The sequence below is a fragment of the Mastigoproctus giganteus genome, chromosome 8, assembly GCF_048544385.1.
Source record: "Mastigoproctus giganteus isolate SK-2022 chromosome 8, ASM4854438v1, whole genome shotgun sequence".
NCBI lineage: Eukaryota > Metazoa > Arthropoda > Arachnida > Uropygi > Thelyphonidae > Mastigoproctus > Mastigoproctus giganteus.
Genome location: NC_143582.1, coordinates 212207760 through 212223725, shown reverse-complemented (window position 1 = coordinate 212223725; position 15966 = coordinate 212207760). Strand labels below are relative to the sequence as shown.

General features: G+C 35.8%; 1 protein-coding gene across 1 annotated transcript in view; it reads left to right on the top strand.

Moving 5' to 3' along the window:
• Nucleotides 1-15966, top strand: part of LOC150082247 (uncharacterized) — a 299068-nt gene that overhangs the window by 278822 nt on the left and 4280 nt on the right. The window contains exons 20-22 of the mRNA XM_090379208.1: nucleotides 188-411; nucleotides 6342-6570; nucleotides 14883-15035. Coding sequence (XP_090235334.1) covers nucleotides 188-411; nucleotides 6342-6570; nucleotides 14883-15035 — 606 coding nt within the window. The remainder of the gene's footprint in view (nucleotides 1-187; nucleotides 412-6341; nucleotides 6571-14882; nucleotides 15036-15966) is intronic.

The window sequence follows — 15966 nt, the reverse complement described above, 5'->3', positions numbered from 1 at the left end:
ATTTCACCCATCCACTCGCTCCAAACGTTTGAGCATCAGCATGCTGATGCTAATGCACCCTGATACACAAATAGTATATTTGGATAATTAGCCAGATTAAACATGTCTTATTTTGTAATTAACACAAATAGTATATTTGGATAATTAACCAGATTAAACATGCCATATTTTTTTAATTAACTTATAGGAGAACTTCCAACTACATCAATGCAGATTGTACTCCACTTCAATGCTACAGCAGAAAATTGTTTTGAGGATCAAACAAAGGACAATATTGCAACAACTATCAGAGACCAGTTAATAATGGCAAATGAAGTAGAATGTGATTATATAAACTGCTCGAACATGAGTTTTATTTGCATGAATAGTGAAACAGATCGCACAGTCATGGAAATAATGTGGATTTTGAGGGTAAATAAAAATCTAAAATTTCATTTTATGTAATTCTTAAATAATTCTTATGAAACTTTTTTTTTTTTTTTTATTATTTTATTGTTGCTATTTAAGATAGAAATACTGCCTGAAAAATTTGTGTATGCTTATCATTTATTACCTGTTGTGCTTGGCTTATACTCTATCTAAATATGCACAAGTTGTTCTGTTGTGACATATGGAATTATATTTTATATACACATGATCTATTAAAATAACTTAATTTCAAAGCTTTGCAACAATTAAAGAGCAAGGAGTTATCCTTGTTAAATGAACTACCACTGTTATTCTATATTATTGTCTATAGGCATGTTTCTGGGCTGCTGGAGCTTGTTCAAGTAGGAAAGTGCCTTTCTTCAACACATTAACTTTTTCCATAGTACATTTTTATGTTTTTCATGTGTGTATCCTGAGGAGGAAAAATGTATGTAAATGTATTTTTTTTTTTTTTTTTTTTTTTTTTTTACATGAAATCCCCAAACATGAAAGTTAAAACAATAAAACCTGTAATACATAGTACCATGCATAAGTTGAAGGTTGAATAGATGAAAGAAGATACTTGTTGACATTAGATTTGAATTTCTGTAGATTGCAATTTTCAGGAAATGCATGTGAAGGGAGGTTGTTCCAGAAAACAGAAGCTGAAGGAATAAATGAGGAAGAAAAAAAAGTTGGCTCTGTGAGTTTGAAGTTGGATAGTAAATGGATGTTGACTGGTTGTGGCATGTATTCATTCTGGTTTTGAAGAGACTGGGGGGGGGGGGATTATAGAAGCCAATTCAGAACAGTGCCCATTAAAGTATCTATAGAAAAAGCTTGTATTAGAAACAGAATGTCTGTGAGACAGAATGGAGAGTTTGTAAGGAAATGAGTCATTAATTAATTGAACTGCCATTTTTTTTTTTTTTTTTTAATGGAGTCTAGAAGCCTGAGAGAGGTTATGAGGGCACCACCCCAGATGTGGAAACAATATTGCTAGAGCAAATTTGAGATTTGTACTGAGTGAATAGCTATTGTTTAGAAAAAAAGTAATGCTAAGAATGAAAGAGAAGATCCAGGTTTACAGAGGAATCATTATTTGTGATGTGCTTATACCAAGAGCAATTACAAGTCAGGGACTCCCTAATGGACATATGTGATCTTGTTTAGAAATCTAAGTGTCATTGAAGACAAGCATAGGAGGAGAAGAAGCCTCTTTGTGAGATGTAAAAGGACTGGATTTTAGAAGTATTGAAATCAACTAAGTTATCTTTTCCCCAATGGACAATTATCTGGAAATAAACAATTTAAAGAATTAGTAGTGGATATTGAAGAGGCTGAAGCTGTTTGTGCAGGGCAAAGTTTCTCAAACTTGAAGGTGGAATGCGATGTGGTATCATCAGCAAAAGTATGGATAAGATTGCTAGTCAATGGAAGGGGCCATTAATATACAAGAGAAACAGAGTGGGAGAAAGAACAGAACTTGGGGAACACCAGCATTAGTGGAGAAGTTAGATCCATCTACCATCACCTGCAGTGTGCAGGTGATGGCTGATGGCCACAGTTTCCGAGAATAGACAACAATCTTCTCTGCTGGGGAAGCGTTACCTATTCGAGGGGTGTGAATTGGAGTAACTACCCCTTTCTTCCTTCGACGGCATTTCTTCCTCTTCCTCTCCTGCTATCACCTTCCTACATCTTTTTTTGCTTTCCTAAGTCTAATAGGGATAGTATGAAGATAACAGATCTTTATCCCATACCATATTTCAAATGGCCGTCTGGGTGGTGGAATCCGCTGAGAATAAGTAACAGTAGTCTTCTCCACTGGTGAAGTGTTACTTATTTGAGGTAGTACAATACCATGGCAACTCATTGTGAAGGCATTCACAATATGAGATATAACCAAAACAATGCCAATTTAATTAACTACTTTGGTAGATGGCTATGCTAAAATGATGCTTTTGCACTAATCTATATGTTAGTCATTCTACCTCATAGCATGAGGTCTTTGCCCTTAAATATTTTATAGTCTAAAAGAAAACTTTTCAAGTACAGGGTTGTTAAAATTAAAGTATCCCTATGTAGAGGACTCTGGAGCGAGTTCTAAGGCTTGTACTGAAGAGAAATTTGGACAACAGGTACAATAAAGAATGCGCATGCCATTTATTGGGGGAAAAAAAAATTAGTTACAAAATTTATCACTGTATGGCATGTAACTACCTTAGTTATGATTATGCAAATAACTTGCATGATTTGCATAATTGTAAGTTATTGTCACAGTGCCACTACTCAGCTCTACTGTACTGTATAAAAGCAAAGCAATCTCTTCAAAATCATACAGTATATGTTTGCCTGCACTACAGCAGCAATGCCAACAACGTTGCAGGAAAAGGTGCTATAAGTGAAGCTGTATGAGAGTGGATATCACTTGGCCATGGAACATCCTTTGGAGTGATGAAGCCAGTTTCTGCTTAAACGGACAAGTGAATACACAGAACTGTCGCATTTGGGCAACAGCGGCCCCGTTGCATTCTCCAAAAGTGACAGAGTGGTGTGGATTTACGGACACATTCATGATTGGACCATATTTTTCTGACCAGATAACATCGACTGGACCTCTCACCTGTTCCGTCACTGGACAGTGATATTATGAAATGTTTGCAAATTTCGCAATATCAGAGCTGCAACAATGTAGGGTGCCTTCAGGATACCATATTCATGCAAGATGGTGTGCCATTCCACATCCACCATTGTGTCCAAAGATTGCTAAGGCAACACTTTACAGACAAACGGGTCATCAGCTGTTGTTTCCAGACATCTTGGCCACCCCGATCACTGGACCTCGCCCCCTTGCAACTTCTGGTTGTGGGGTTTTTTTGAAGAACCAGGTGTATTGGGAAGGATGTCAAACTCTGGCAGGTCTGAAGGACAGTATTAGACATCATGTGCTAGCTATTCCAGTTGACATGTTATGTTCTGCTGTAGAAAATGCTGTTCTTCGAATGGAAACTGTTGACCAAAATGGAGGACACGTTGAACAATTGTAGTGCTGTTCAAGTGATTTTGTATTGCCACAGCACTATATAGTGACAAATTTTGTAACTAATTTTTTTTTCCAATAAATGGCGAGCTCATTCTTTATTGTACCTGTTGTCCAACTTTCTCTTCAGTATGAGCCTTAGAACTCGCTCCAGAGCCCTCTACTTAGGGATACTTTAATTTTAACAACCCTGTATGTATAAATACAACTATTTCCAGTGTGTATATGTGGGGGAGGGGGTATATATGACATTGACATTAGTTGGAGGATGAGGTTGAAGAGCACTATCAATTCATCAATATCAGACTTCTCTTGTGGCTCTAAAATAGCTGAAGAAGTGGAGGGCCAGTAGAAGTATGGTGCTAAAGATGGATGTGATGCTGAAGTTGGAGTCAGAGAATCTGCACGTTAAGGAGGTCACTCAGGCTTTCTCACAAATTTATGTTGGGAAGTTTGAACGAATGCCTTCTTTTTCTTACTGTAGACTTTAAAAGTGTGGAAATTTTTGCATGTTCATTATCTTTCGCTATTGTATTCACAGTGGATGTTGCCAGCCTTAAAACATGTGAAATGGTCTTTACTGTTTTTCCACCTTCATACATTTTCGAATTTCTAATTTTTGCTCTAACATAATTGTATGCCACTTTTCAAAACGCCAACATTGCCAGCTCTACTTGCATGCTTTCCTACCATACTGACTGGAATAATAACAAAAAAAAAAACAAAAAACACCAGTTATCTGTGTGGTAGAGCAGTATAAATAACAGGATATAAAAATGAAACAAAAGAAGCTCCCATTCTAGATACATACAAGCCATTACAGGTCACGTGATAAATTGTGGTAAGCTATGTACATGGGCAATGTTATTGTCTGGCATCCTTGGAAAATTCCTACTAGAGACCCGACTGTAGGTATCTTTTGAAGTTGCCAATTAAAGCTGATTTCCATGATCAATTGGCAATTTCATAGCATGGCACTTGGAGAAACGTCATTAAAATTAACAATTAATTATACATTGAAAGTATGCTTAGCCTTTAAATCTGACATGCAGCCTGGTCTTAATCTTGAAAATATTATTCTCTGTGCATTGGTTATTTCCTTACCATAATGAAGACCGTATTTTTTGAATGAATTTTGTTACCTCCCCACCATAAATGAACAAAACTAATGATTTCATTTGGATTAGAGTTGGGCAAGAAATATAATACAGGTAATGCTCGTATAACACGGTAGTTTGGTTCTACAAAATCTCTTGTAATGCGAAACCATGTTATACTGGACTGAGAACCAGTACAAAAAGGGGGTTACATTCCAAAAGCTAACAAAAATGCACCATTTTTTTTTTTTTTTTATAACTTTTGGAAACTTAATATTCTAACTTTATTTTTATTATAATAGTAACTTAAATAGTAATAACTGAACAAATGTCTTACCTTACAAACTGTGATACTTATATGTCAGATAATTAATATACATTCATTTAATTTTCTTCCTCTTCATCGCTGCCAAGCACACTTCTGCAGCATCTAGATTTCGTGTACCTTCTCTCTCTTTAAAAGTCACGAACTGCACTCTTCAAAGTCAATTATTTTTTATGGTCGCGAACAAGCACAAGTTCAATAGCACAGAACTTAACCCAGGGATCTCCCAACAAAATACAGTGGACCCCTGCTTTAAATGATACATGAAAATCGGAAGAATATTTTCCAGTTAGCAAAATAAAAATAAATTTACACTTGCACTTACATAGCTTAATATCTACTATAATATGTATATACTAATTATATTTCTGTACACTGACCTTTTTTTTTTTTTTTTTGTAAAATTTAAAACAGTAAAAATGATATGCAATTAATAACAAAGAACACGGTATGCAGAAGTTGCAACAAACAAGTGAGATACGGAGTAATGAGTTTCTGAAAATTTATTTATGTTTTTATGTGATTGAATATTTCATGGAAGGGGAAACACATTTCGCCATAATAACGTGAAAACCCACAGTATTCCGGCTATCGGTACTATTGCAAATACAAGAAGATCAAGTTTTAATACCAGTTTATAATTGATTACACTAACAGAAAAGACCAGAAACTGCAAATTGTTTTTGTTTTATGGTTGTGACCTCCAGAAATGTGCTTTAGAAAAATATTATAAAGGCAATAATGACTAGCGAGTCAACAGCAGGAATTCACAAAAAGGAATGGAAACGTTGAAAATTACATCTAACAATAGCAGGGTTTCCCAGCTCAAAAATTCTGTGTTATGTGAGATTTCCCGCAATTCTCAAACCATGTTAGAGTGAAACTGTGTTGTAGAAGTACGGTGTTATACGGGGGTTGCCTGTACTTACTTTTGATTACATTGATTACTTTAATCAAGTTAAATTACAAAACTTTATAGAAATTTTTGACATACCAGTGGATATTTTAACAAATTAACTTAAATATTTTGTAAAATAAATAGATATTTGAATATAAAAAAGTCCAATTTAAAATTAACATTCTGTACATAAATAATTAAAAAATGCAATATTGTGAGCAGTTAACAGAACCCTTGTGTCACTGCTCAGAAAAGTAAGCAGGTGGAAAACATAATCAAAGCAATACTCAAATCTGAGCTTGTTTACCATATCTGAGGAAAATTTTAAACTTTTGTGACTCCACCCCCCTCCTTCCCCTTTAAGTTGCTTACACCCACCAAGGAGATCATGAGCCATAGCTAACCCTGTTTTATGGTAAAAAATAAGAAAATATCTATGTAAAGACACGTCATTACCAGTTATGCAATTTCCATATATATTTCAAGTCAGTCTGTTTTCTCTATGGAAAACAGCTTGGTATAATAATTAGATTATATAGTAATATTAGTTTTATGTTTAAATTTATTTAGGGAAGTTTCATTCCAGAAGATTATGAATATAGTGAAGAAGTTTCCCAAGCAGAAACCATGATAGAAACAGTAGTGCAGAAGACAAAAAAGTTGCTTTCTGACCAGTTTTTCAAACAAGTATTATTAGAGACTGGCTCTAAGGTGCAGGAAAAATCTTTCAGTCAGAGCAAGTTTCTTCTGGTCTGTGATGAACCAGGTTATCATGTGGATGACATTACAGAGAAATGTGGTAAGTAACCTTCAAATTTTAAGAAACAATTTAAGTTCTGATTTTAAATTAAATTTGAAATGGGGGATGATTTTTTTTTTTTTTTTTTTTTTTTTTTTCCTGGATTTTATGATTGTGGACATCAGGATCAATAATAAATTGGTTTTATTCTTAATATATAGTATTCCTGAGTAGGCTGAGTGTACACTAGTTGTAAAAGGAATATTTAAAGTTATCACATATCTCTAGAACTTCCCATACCAACCCTGAATCTTGACTTCAATCTGAATTTCAGCAATATTAATCTGCCATATCTGGTTTTAAAAACAATCAGTTATAAAGATATTGTTTAAAGTATCTGTCAGGGAATAAGGAAAAATATGAATGCATGCTAGTGGAGTGGTAGAATGATTTGTAAAGTGATTTTATCCGAAGGCAATAGAGACAGGATTCTTCAGATTTTATTGAAATCTGAAGTACTGCATTTTTGAGAAGAAATGAGAAATAATTCCTTTAATTTAATATATGAAATGTTAATTCTAGATATGTACTCTCAGTAATGAGGCAGAAGAATCCAACTTGATATTGATGGTACTTTACAGTTTTATACTTTGACTATAAAACTTTATAGTTTTATACTAAGCTAAACCAAAAGAAATTTTTTAGTTCATAATTATGGCAGTGATTTACTTTTATAACCTTTACAGATTAAGTTACTCAAATTAATGTGAAATATAATTATATGTTTAGCAAGTACTTCATGTATTTACAGAACTTGCATCAAAATTGTAATTTTGCAAGCTGAAAGACAAAGTGAAATGGGAGTAAGTAATTACAGTGGGGCCTCGACTTCCAATGACATCAACATCATGATATTCTCGTAAACCGATTTACCTGTTGACAGAGAAGAAAAATGCATGGGATGCATATAAATTATCCAGCAACTCAGAAGCCTATGGCAGATATAAGCTAGTCTTAATCAGGTCACAAAGGAGGTTAGGCAGATTACAAGAAATCTTTGGCAAAAGATGCTAAGAAAAACAGCAAGGATTTCTTTACATATATAAACTCTAAAAGGAAGGGGATGAATCTGATTGGTCCACTTGATATCGATTGTTCCACTGTTGATGATCCTGCTCAGATAGCAAAAAAAATGAATGAGTATTTTGCATCTACATTCACACAAGGAGTTATTAAGGTTTGAAAATGGCAGAAGGTTATCAAATTGTAGCAGGGTGCTTAATGATTTTGTAATAACTGAGAGCAAAGTGGAGGAGAAATTGTTGAAGTTAAACATAAGAAAGGCACCTGAGGTAGATGGAATTTATCCAATTATATTAAGGGAGGCAGCAAAGCAACTAAGCAAACCCTTAGCCATAATTATGAGCGCATCCTTGGACTCAGGGGAAGTCCCCACGGACTGGAGATGTGCAAATGTATCCCCAATTCACAAAGGGGGATCGAAGGGTGACAAGAGTAATTACAGACCAGTTAGTTTAACTTCTGTTCCAGGTAAAATAATGGAGTCACTGGTTAAAGATTCATTGCAAGATCATCTAGACAAGACTGCAGCAATAATTCAGACACAGCATGAGTTTGTTAAGGGAAAGTCTTGTCTGACAAATTTGATTGGATACTATGATGTGTTCACAAAGGAACTGAATGCCAAAAATAATTTTGATATCATATACTTGGATTTCAGGAAAGCTTTTGACACCGTTGCGCATCGAAGACTACTGTACAAATTGGAGCAGAATGGTATTAAGGGTAAGTTGCTACAATGGATAAAAGGATGGTTGAGTGGGAGAAGACAGAGGGTGGTAATCAATGGGTGCTGCTCTTCGTGGACTAATGTTATTAGTAGAATCCCACAGGGTTCGGTGTTGGGTCCACTGTTGTTCTGTATATTTATCAATGATATTGAAGGTATATCAGGTTTAGTGTCAAAGTTTGCAGATGATACAAAGGTTGGCAGGGTTGTTAATGACAGTAATGGCAGTGTGCTACTGCAACAGAAGTCTAACCTTGACAAATGCAAAGTACTGCACATGGGTAGAAGTAACCCCAGAGAAATGTATCAGAATAATTGTGCAGTCAGATATGAAGTTTTCTGAGCATTGCAGACAGGCTTCCAGGGCAGGTCATAGGGTTTTGTCAATGATATATAGGAATTTTGCTAGCAGGGAAAAAGAGGAGTTTGTCCTTCTGTATAAGGCAATGGTCAGGCCACGCCTTGAGTACTGCGTACAGGTCTAGAGGCCTCATTTTAGAATGTAGATTTGCTTGAGCGTGTACAGAGAAGGGCAACAAGATTGGTGAGGGGAATGAAGGGATCCTCTTTCCAAGAGAGGCTTAAGTTCTGCAAATTGCAGTGGCTGGAGACTAGGCACCTGTGCGGTGATCTGATTGAGGTGTAAGGCCTTGTAGCTGATAAGGCCTTGATTGGGTTGAGCACGCTGAATTCTGATGGGATTCTTCCACTTGTTCAGAGCACGAACCTACGGGGACATAAATTCAAATTGAGGAAAGACAGATGTAGAATAGATGTGCGGAAATTTGCCTTTAGCCAGCGGGTGGTTAATTGCTGGAACAAACTTCCATCTGTTGTTGTGGAAGTTGATAGGTTAAATAAATTTAAGGAGGAATTGGAGGGAATGGTGTGTTTTTTTTTTTTTTTTTTTGGCTGATGCTGCATAAGCTCATACACTTGCTTTTTTGCATCATATGCCTCTACTACTACCTTCCATAGGATCTTTTATTTTAAGGACCGATGATATTTCAGGAACCGGTGGCTTTCCGATAAAGCTGGAATTATGCATTGGTGGAAATTTTCAGAGTGGTGCATGGAACATCATTCGTGATTATTCTCAACCAATTGGCATCTTTGTTAGTGTTCAACATGTTCCCACGTGGTACGGTACTTCGAACAATTTCTTTATCTTCTGTTTGATGCACTTTTCCAGTGTGTAAGCAGTGTGTGTATTTTTGTTAATTATACGAAACTGGCCTCTTCTGGCCTAGGAGAACCTTCGTCACTAAGGATGAGGCTAGTTACCTGGACATGGAAGATAGGCTCACTCTCCCGTTGGGTGCCAATATCTCTGGAGATTTTAAGCTGAAGTCTTTGCTGGTGTATCACTCTAACATCCCCAGAGTATTTAAACAACAAAACATGAACAAAGGCATGCTGAGAGTGTTTTTGCACAGCAATAAGAAGGCCTGGGTTACAAGGTATGTCGTTCAATAAATGGGCGCTTGAAGTTTTCTGTCCTTCAGTGAAGGGTTATCTTGAGAAAAATAAGCTTCCTGTGAAGGCACCATTTGACTTTGTGAAAATCAAATTTTTCCCACCCAAGACCACTCCTCTTCTTCAACCAATGGACCAGCAAATGATTGCAAACTTCAAGAAAATCTATACCAATAAAATGTTCGCAAGTTGCTTTTCAGCAACCTCTGTTGAAATTGCTCTTGCCCTCAAAGATTTTTGGAGCTCAAAGTACATCCTAAACTGTGTGAGGCTAATCGTAAGTTCTTGGAATGATGTTTCAACCAGATGGTTAAATTCAGCCTGGAAAAACATCTGGCCTTTAATTATCCATAATTTTGACTGGAAGATGATAGTGCTTTGACAAATGATATTGTCACTCTTGGTATATCAACAGGTCTGGAGGTTGATGAAGAGGATGTGGAGGAAACATCATCTTCATGGGCATGAACTAACAACAGAGGAGCTACAAGAATTGGAAAAAATTATGAAGAGTGACACTGGAGAGGAAGAAGACACCCAAAAAGTGTAAGCTGAAGACCGTGTCATTTTTTTGTTGGGAGAATTTAAAAGTGGTAAAAAAAAACAACCAGACAATGAAAACACTGAATTCATGTGCAAAACGGAAGATGAAGTCATTTTTAATTCAGAAAGCTACAAAAAAGTCATCAGAAACTGTCCACTTTGGACAGTTTCTTTGCCAGTAGCAACAAAAGACTGAAAAGACTCCTCATGTTCTGATCTAATCCCACCACCACTACATCACTATTGATTTCATCAGCCCTGCACTTCAAGTATAAGGTAAATGCTAATTTATTGTTGTTCTTTATTTTTTTTTTTTAAGATGTTTTATAACTATTTATCATTAGTAGAGGCATATGATGCAAGCTTATACAGCATCAGCCAAAAAAAAAAAAAAACACATTCCCATTTCACCCATCCATTTGATCCAAATGTTTTGTCTGGTTCTGCCTTGAATTTATTTAAGCTGTTAACTTCTACAACAGATGGAAGTTTGTTCCAGCAATCAACCACATGCTAGCTAATGGCAAACTTCTGCACATCTATTCTACAACTGTCTTTCCTTAATTTGAATTTTTGTCCCCTTAGGTGATTAATCTGGGCAAGAGGCAGAATCCCATTAGCATTCAGCTTGCTCAAATCATTCCAGGCCTTATAACCTTGCAGGTGCCTAGTCACTAGACACTGTAATTTGCAAATCTTAAGCCTTTCTTCATAAGAGCAACCATTTGTTCCATTCACTAACCTTGTTGCCCTTCTCTGTACTCGTTTCAGTAGCTCTACATCCTTCCTAAAATGAGGCCTCCAGACTTGTATACAGTATTCAAGGTGTGGCCTGACCAATCCCTTATACAAGGGGATAATTGCCTCCTTATCCCTGTTAGAAAAATACCTGTACATCATTTACAAGACACCATGAGCTACTCTTGCAGACTGTCTACACTGCTCAGAAAACTTCACATCTTACTGCACAATTACCTCCCGGTCCTTTTCATTCTCTACCACCTTGAGTGTAGTACAACACAGTTGATATGTTACTCTGGGGTTACTGCTACCCATATGCAGTACCTTACATTTATCAATGTTAAATTCAGTTGCCACCTCTCAGCCCACTGTTTCCAGCTCCTTTTGCAGTAGCGTACTGTCATTAGTGTTATTAGCAACCCTGCCAACCTTTGTATTGTCTGCAAACTTAGACATTATGCCTGACATACCTTCATCAATATCATTAATGAATACAGAAAACAACAATGGACACTGGGGGAATTCACTAATAACATTAGTCTACGAAGAGCAGTGTCCACTGATTAACACTCTGTCTTCTCCCACTCAACCATCCTTTTATCCATTGTAGCAACTTGCCCTTAATGCCATACTGCTCCAATATGTACAGTACTCTTTCATGTGCAACAGTATCAAAAGCTTTCCTGAAATCCAAGTATATGATATCAAAGTTATTTTTTACATCCAGTTACTTTGTGACCACATCATAGCAGCCAGTCAAATTGATCAGGCAAGACTTCCCCTTAACAAAACCATGCTGTGTCTGAACTATAACTGAAGTTTTGTCTAGATGATCCTGCAGTGCTGCTTTAACCAGTGCCTCCATTAATTTCCCTGGAGCAGAAGTTAAACTAACAGGTCTGTAATTACTTGTCACCCTTTGATCCTCTTTGGTGAATTGGGGTCACATTTCCACATCTCCAGTCCATGGGTACCTCCCCTGAGTCCAAGGAAGCTCTCATAATTATGGCTAAGGGTTTGCTTGCTTGCTTTGCTGCCTCCTTTAATATAACTGGATAGAATCCCATTCACCCCAGGTGCCTTTTTTAACTTCAAAAATTTCTCAGTTTCTTCTTCCACTTTGCTCTCAGTTATTAAAAAATCATTTAACTCACTGCCATATTTTAATACACTTCTGGTATTTTCCTCCCTGAATAACTCATGTGGAAATGTAGATGCAAAATACTCGTTCAGTTTCTTAGATACCTGAGCCGGGTCATCCACAGTTAAACCATCGATATCAAGTGGACCAATCTGATTCATCCCCTTCCTTCTAGAGTTTACACAAGAAAAGAACTCTTTGCTGTTTTTCTTTACGTCCTTTACCAAAGATTTCTTGTAATCTGCCTTTGCTTGCCTAACCTCCTTTGATTACAGACCAGCTTATATCTACCAAAAGTCACCTGTTAATTTATATGTATTCCATGATTTTTTTTCTCTGCCACATGTCTCCTTGGTTCATTTGACATCCATTTAGACCTAAAGCTTGAACAATACTTCTTGGTTGCTATGAAAAGCCTAGTAGCTTCCAAGATTAATTCTTTGAATGCTTCCCATTTAGAATTTGCTGTTGGTAACATCAGTTGGTCCACTGTATAGACTTTAAAAACTGTCTCAGACCTCCATAGTCACCTTTACGAAAGCAAAAGTTCAAGTCCAATGTCAACAAATATCTTCTTTTGTCTTCTCAATCTCCAACCCAAGCACGGTACTATAGGTTCTAATACCTCTCGTGTTTGGGGTCCACATAAAAAAAAAAAAAAAAAAAACCCCTTCCCTTTACCCCTGATGGTATTTACCTCTTTGAGTAAATCCCACTTCAGCACACTGTGATCTCTTCCACCTAGTGGTTCCTTTATCTGCAGATTCTTAATGCATGAAGAATCACTACTGATAATCAGATCAAGAGTATTACTACCTCTATTTACCTCCCAAACATGCTGCTGTAGAAAACAATCATCCAATAAATCCATAAAAGCCTTGCTAGTGTGTGACCAACCCACAGATTCCAGTCAATATCTGGGAAATTAAAATCCCATAATTCAATTAGGCCCATAGCACACTCCTACTCTCAATTTTGCTTTCTCAGTGCTTATGTCACACCAAACTGACTCAAGATTGCACTGTCCACCCATGTCAGCTGGACGCACTTCCTTAGATTTTGTGTTTATTTATTGAATAATCTTTATAAAACACTAATTTTTAATATAAAAATCAAGTATAACATGTATGAAATACGTATTTTATGTGTTGTTACAGTGACCTGCCGAGAGTTTAGAACTAATTACAGGAAATAAATGTATTATTGGTTTCAACATACAGTGGGTTTTGTGGAACAAATTACTATCGGATGTTGGGGCCCCACTGTATAACAAAAACCTGAAAGATAACCAATGTGAGGAACAAGCTTACTTTTTTCTTTTTTATCAAAAGCAAAGGAATATAATGTGATAAAAATTTTTTACTGATTAAAAGAAATAGACTACAAGAATAGCCTAAAAACTTGTAATTAAGGGCACCAACAGTTAGCTAGGCTTGAAGGAAAGTGCATCTGACGAAAAGAAGAACAAACATAAGAAAATCACATCACATGCCATATAGCAGCAATGGTGAACCAATAGCACATGGCGCCACCCATAAATAATTTATATTACAAAGTTTTTATTTGAAGCCACATCTGGTGGTGAAAACCATAAGTGTAATTGTGTGCAGAATTATACAGCAAAAGGTTCTCATTGGGAATTTTCAGGTAAAGGAAGTCTGTGTTGTTCATTGACCCACAATGAACACAACTAACATTGGGGCCAACCAACCACTATATCTGTTGACTTGTATATGATACATATTGCATGAAGGATATGTTCCGGCATCCCCCCCCCCCCCCCATACTTTACTTTCAAACCATGCACGGTACTAAGTACTATAGGTTTTGATACCTTTCGTGTTTGGGGTTTCCATAAAAAAAAAAAATGTTCCGAAGCAAAAACAAATTACTTCGTGTATAAAAGCACAAATGTTCTTTAAGATCACATTTATCACTTTAAATTTAGTATAAAAATAATAATAAATAGAAAAACAATTGTTGAAGTCTTTATATGTTGATCAGTCAATATTAATTTTTCTATAGCAACAATTGTTACAGTATTGATAGCATCAGATGGCTTTTCCACACCTTGGATGGTTTTCAATAGGTTTCTGGCCATGTTTAAATTCAGTTACCATCTGATTATTATTTTTCTGATTATATTTGTTTATATATGATTATAATTGTTTATAACATCTGATTATAATTGTTACAGTATTGATAGCATCAGATGGCTTTTCCACACCTTGGATGGTTTTCAATAGGTTTCTGGCCATGTTTAAATTCAGTTACCATCTGATTATTATTGAATAATGATTTTATTTCCTTACAAACATTTTTCTATTTGTTGAATTTTCTCTGTATCATTTCTTTCCAGCCACAAAGATTGCTATTGTTCTTCTACCAAGAGAAAAGAAAATTTTTCATTAAATATTGTGAGTTGTAAAATCCTTTCCCCCCCCCCATTTTTTTGCATATGTAGTTATACTGTATATGTAGAAATGTCATTCTGTTATTCATATATTTAAATGTTTGTAATTACGCTATTTATACCCAAAAGTTGCAAAACATTTTGAATGTCTGTTGTATTATTTAAAAAATATATCATTGTAACAGTATTTTAAAATATGCTGTTATAATGTAACAGCAGAGGCCTAATTTTGATGCTTTTATTTACAGTTGAGTGTTCAAGTGGAACATTTGAAATGAGAGGAATCTGTCATCCATGTCCATCTAATTACTATCAGGACCAGACTGGGCAAGCTAGATGTAAACGATGTCCCCAAAAAAAATCATCAAAAAGTGGGGCAAAATCAGTATTAGAATGTACATGTGAGTATTACTTTAGATGGGTTTTTATTAAATAATATATTTCTGGTGGGTGGGTGTGTGTGTGGGGGTGCATGTGAATTATTTTCATTAATTTGTAAGTATTTGATACGTATGTTAAGTATTTTCATTAATAGTATACATAAAACAAAGGATTATGAAAAAAAATTAAATAAAAATACTTGCCCTATTTAAATGCATGGCACTGAAAAATTAACGAATATTTTCATTTTCATTATTTTTACATAATGAACACAGTAATGTTCTCTAGCTCTTTTCTTTTTATTGGTGAACAATACTATATGCACTGCAGATGTCATTTGTAATGCAGTACTTTTTTTTTTTTTTAACTGATTCAGGTGACATCTGTGTTTGGTGATTTTCCCACTAAACCAAACTTTATTCTCCCACATATGAATATTCTCCATTAAACTTTTTTGTTCTAGATAATCATAACCATTACATGAATATATAATACATAAAATATTGTTTGTTTGTTTTGTTATTTGTTTTTTAGGAGCATTGGCAACTAAGGCCATATTGCTCCAGGGATATGCGGTGGTCATTCCCTGCTCTTTCCGCATCCTCCGTATTTGGTGGGCACGGGCTCAAACCGCGGTCTAATCAAGAAGCGTATGCTACGCACTGCTGCTCCTGCCCACCTGGCTACGGAGGCACCATAAAATATTGTATTCATAAGAAAATCAAGTAAATTTTGGGCATAACATCTCATGCTGTGAGAGCTATAAAACAATGTACAAGTACAGCATAGCCTCATTATGCATATAGCCATGAGTAAACTAGGTTTACTACTTGGTCCATCAATTTCATGTGGAAGCACTTCTGTATGAGTTGCCTCAGTTGTGCACTACTCTAAATAAAAAGCACTGCTTCTAGAGAGCATATACGGTGAAACTTCCCTTTAACGGACAGC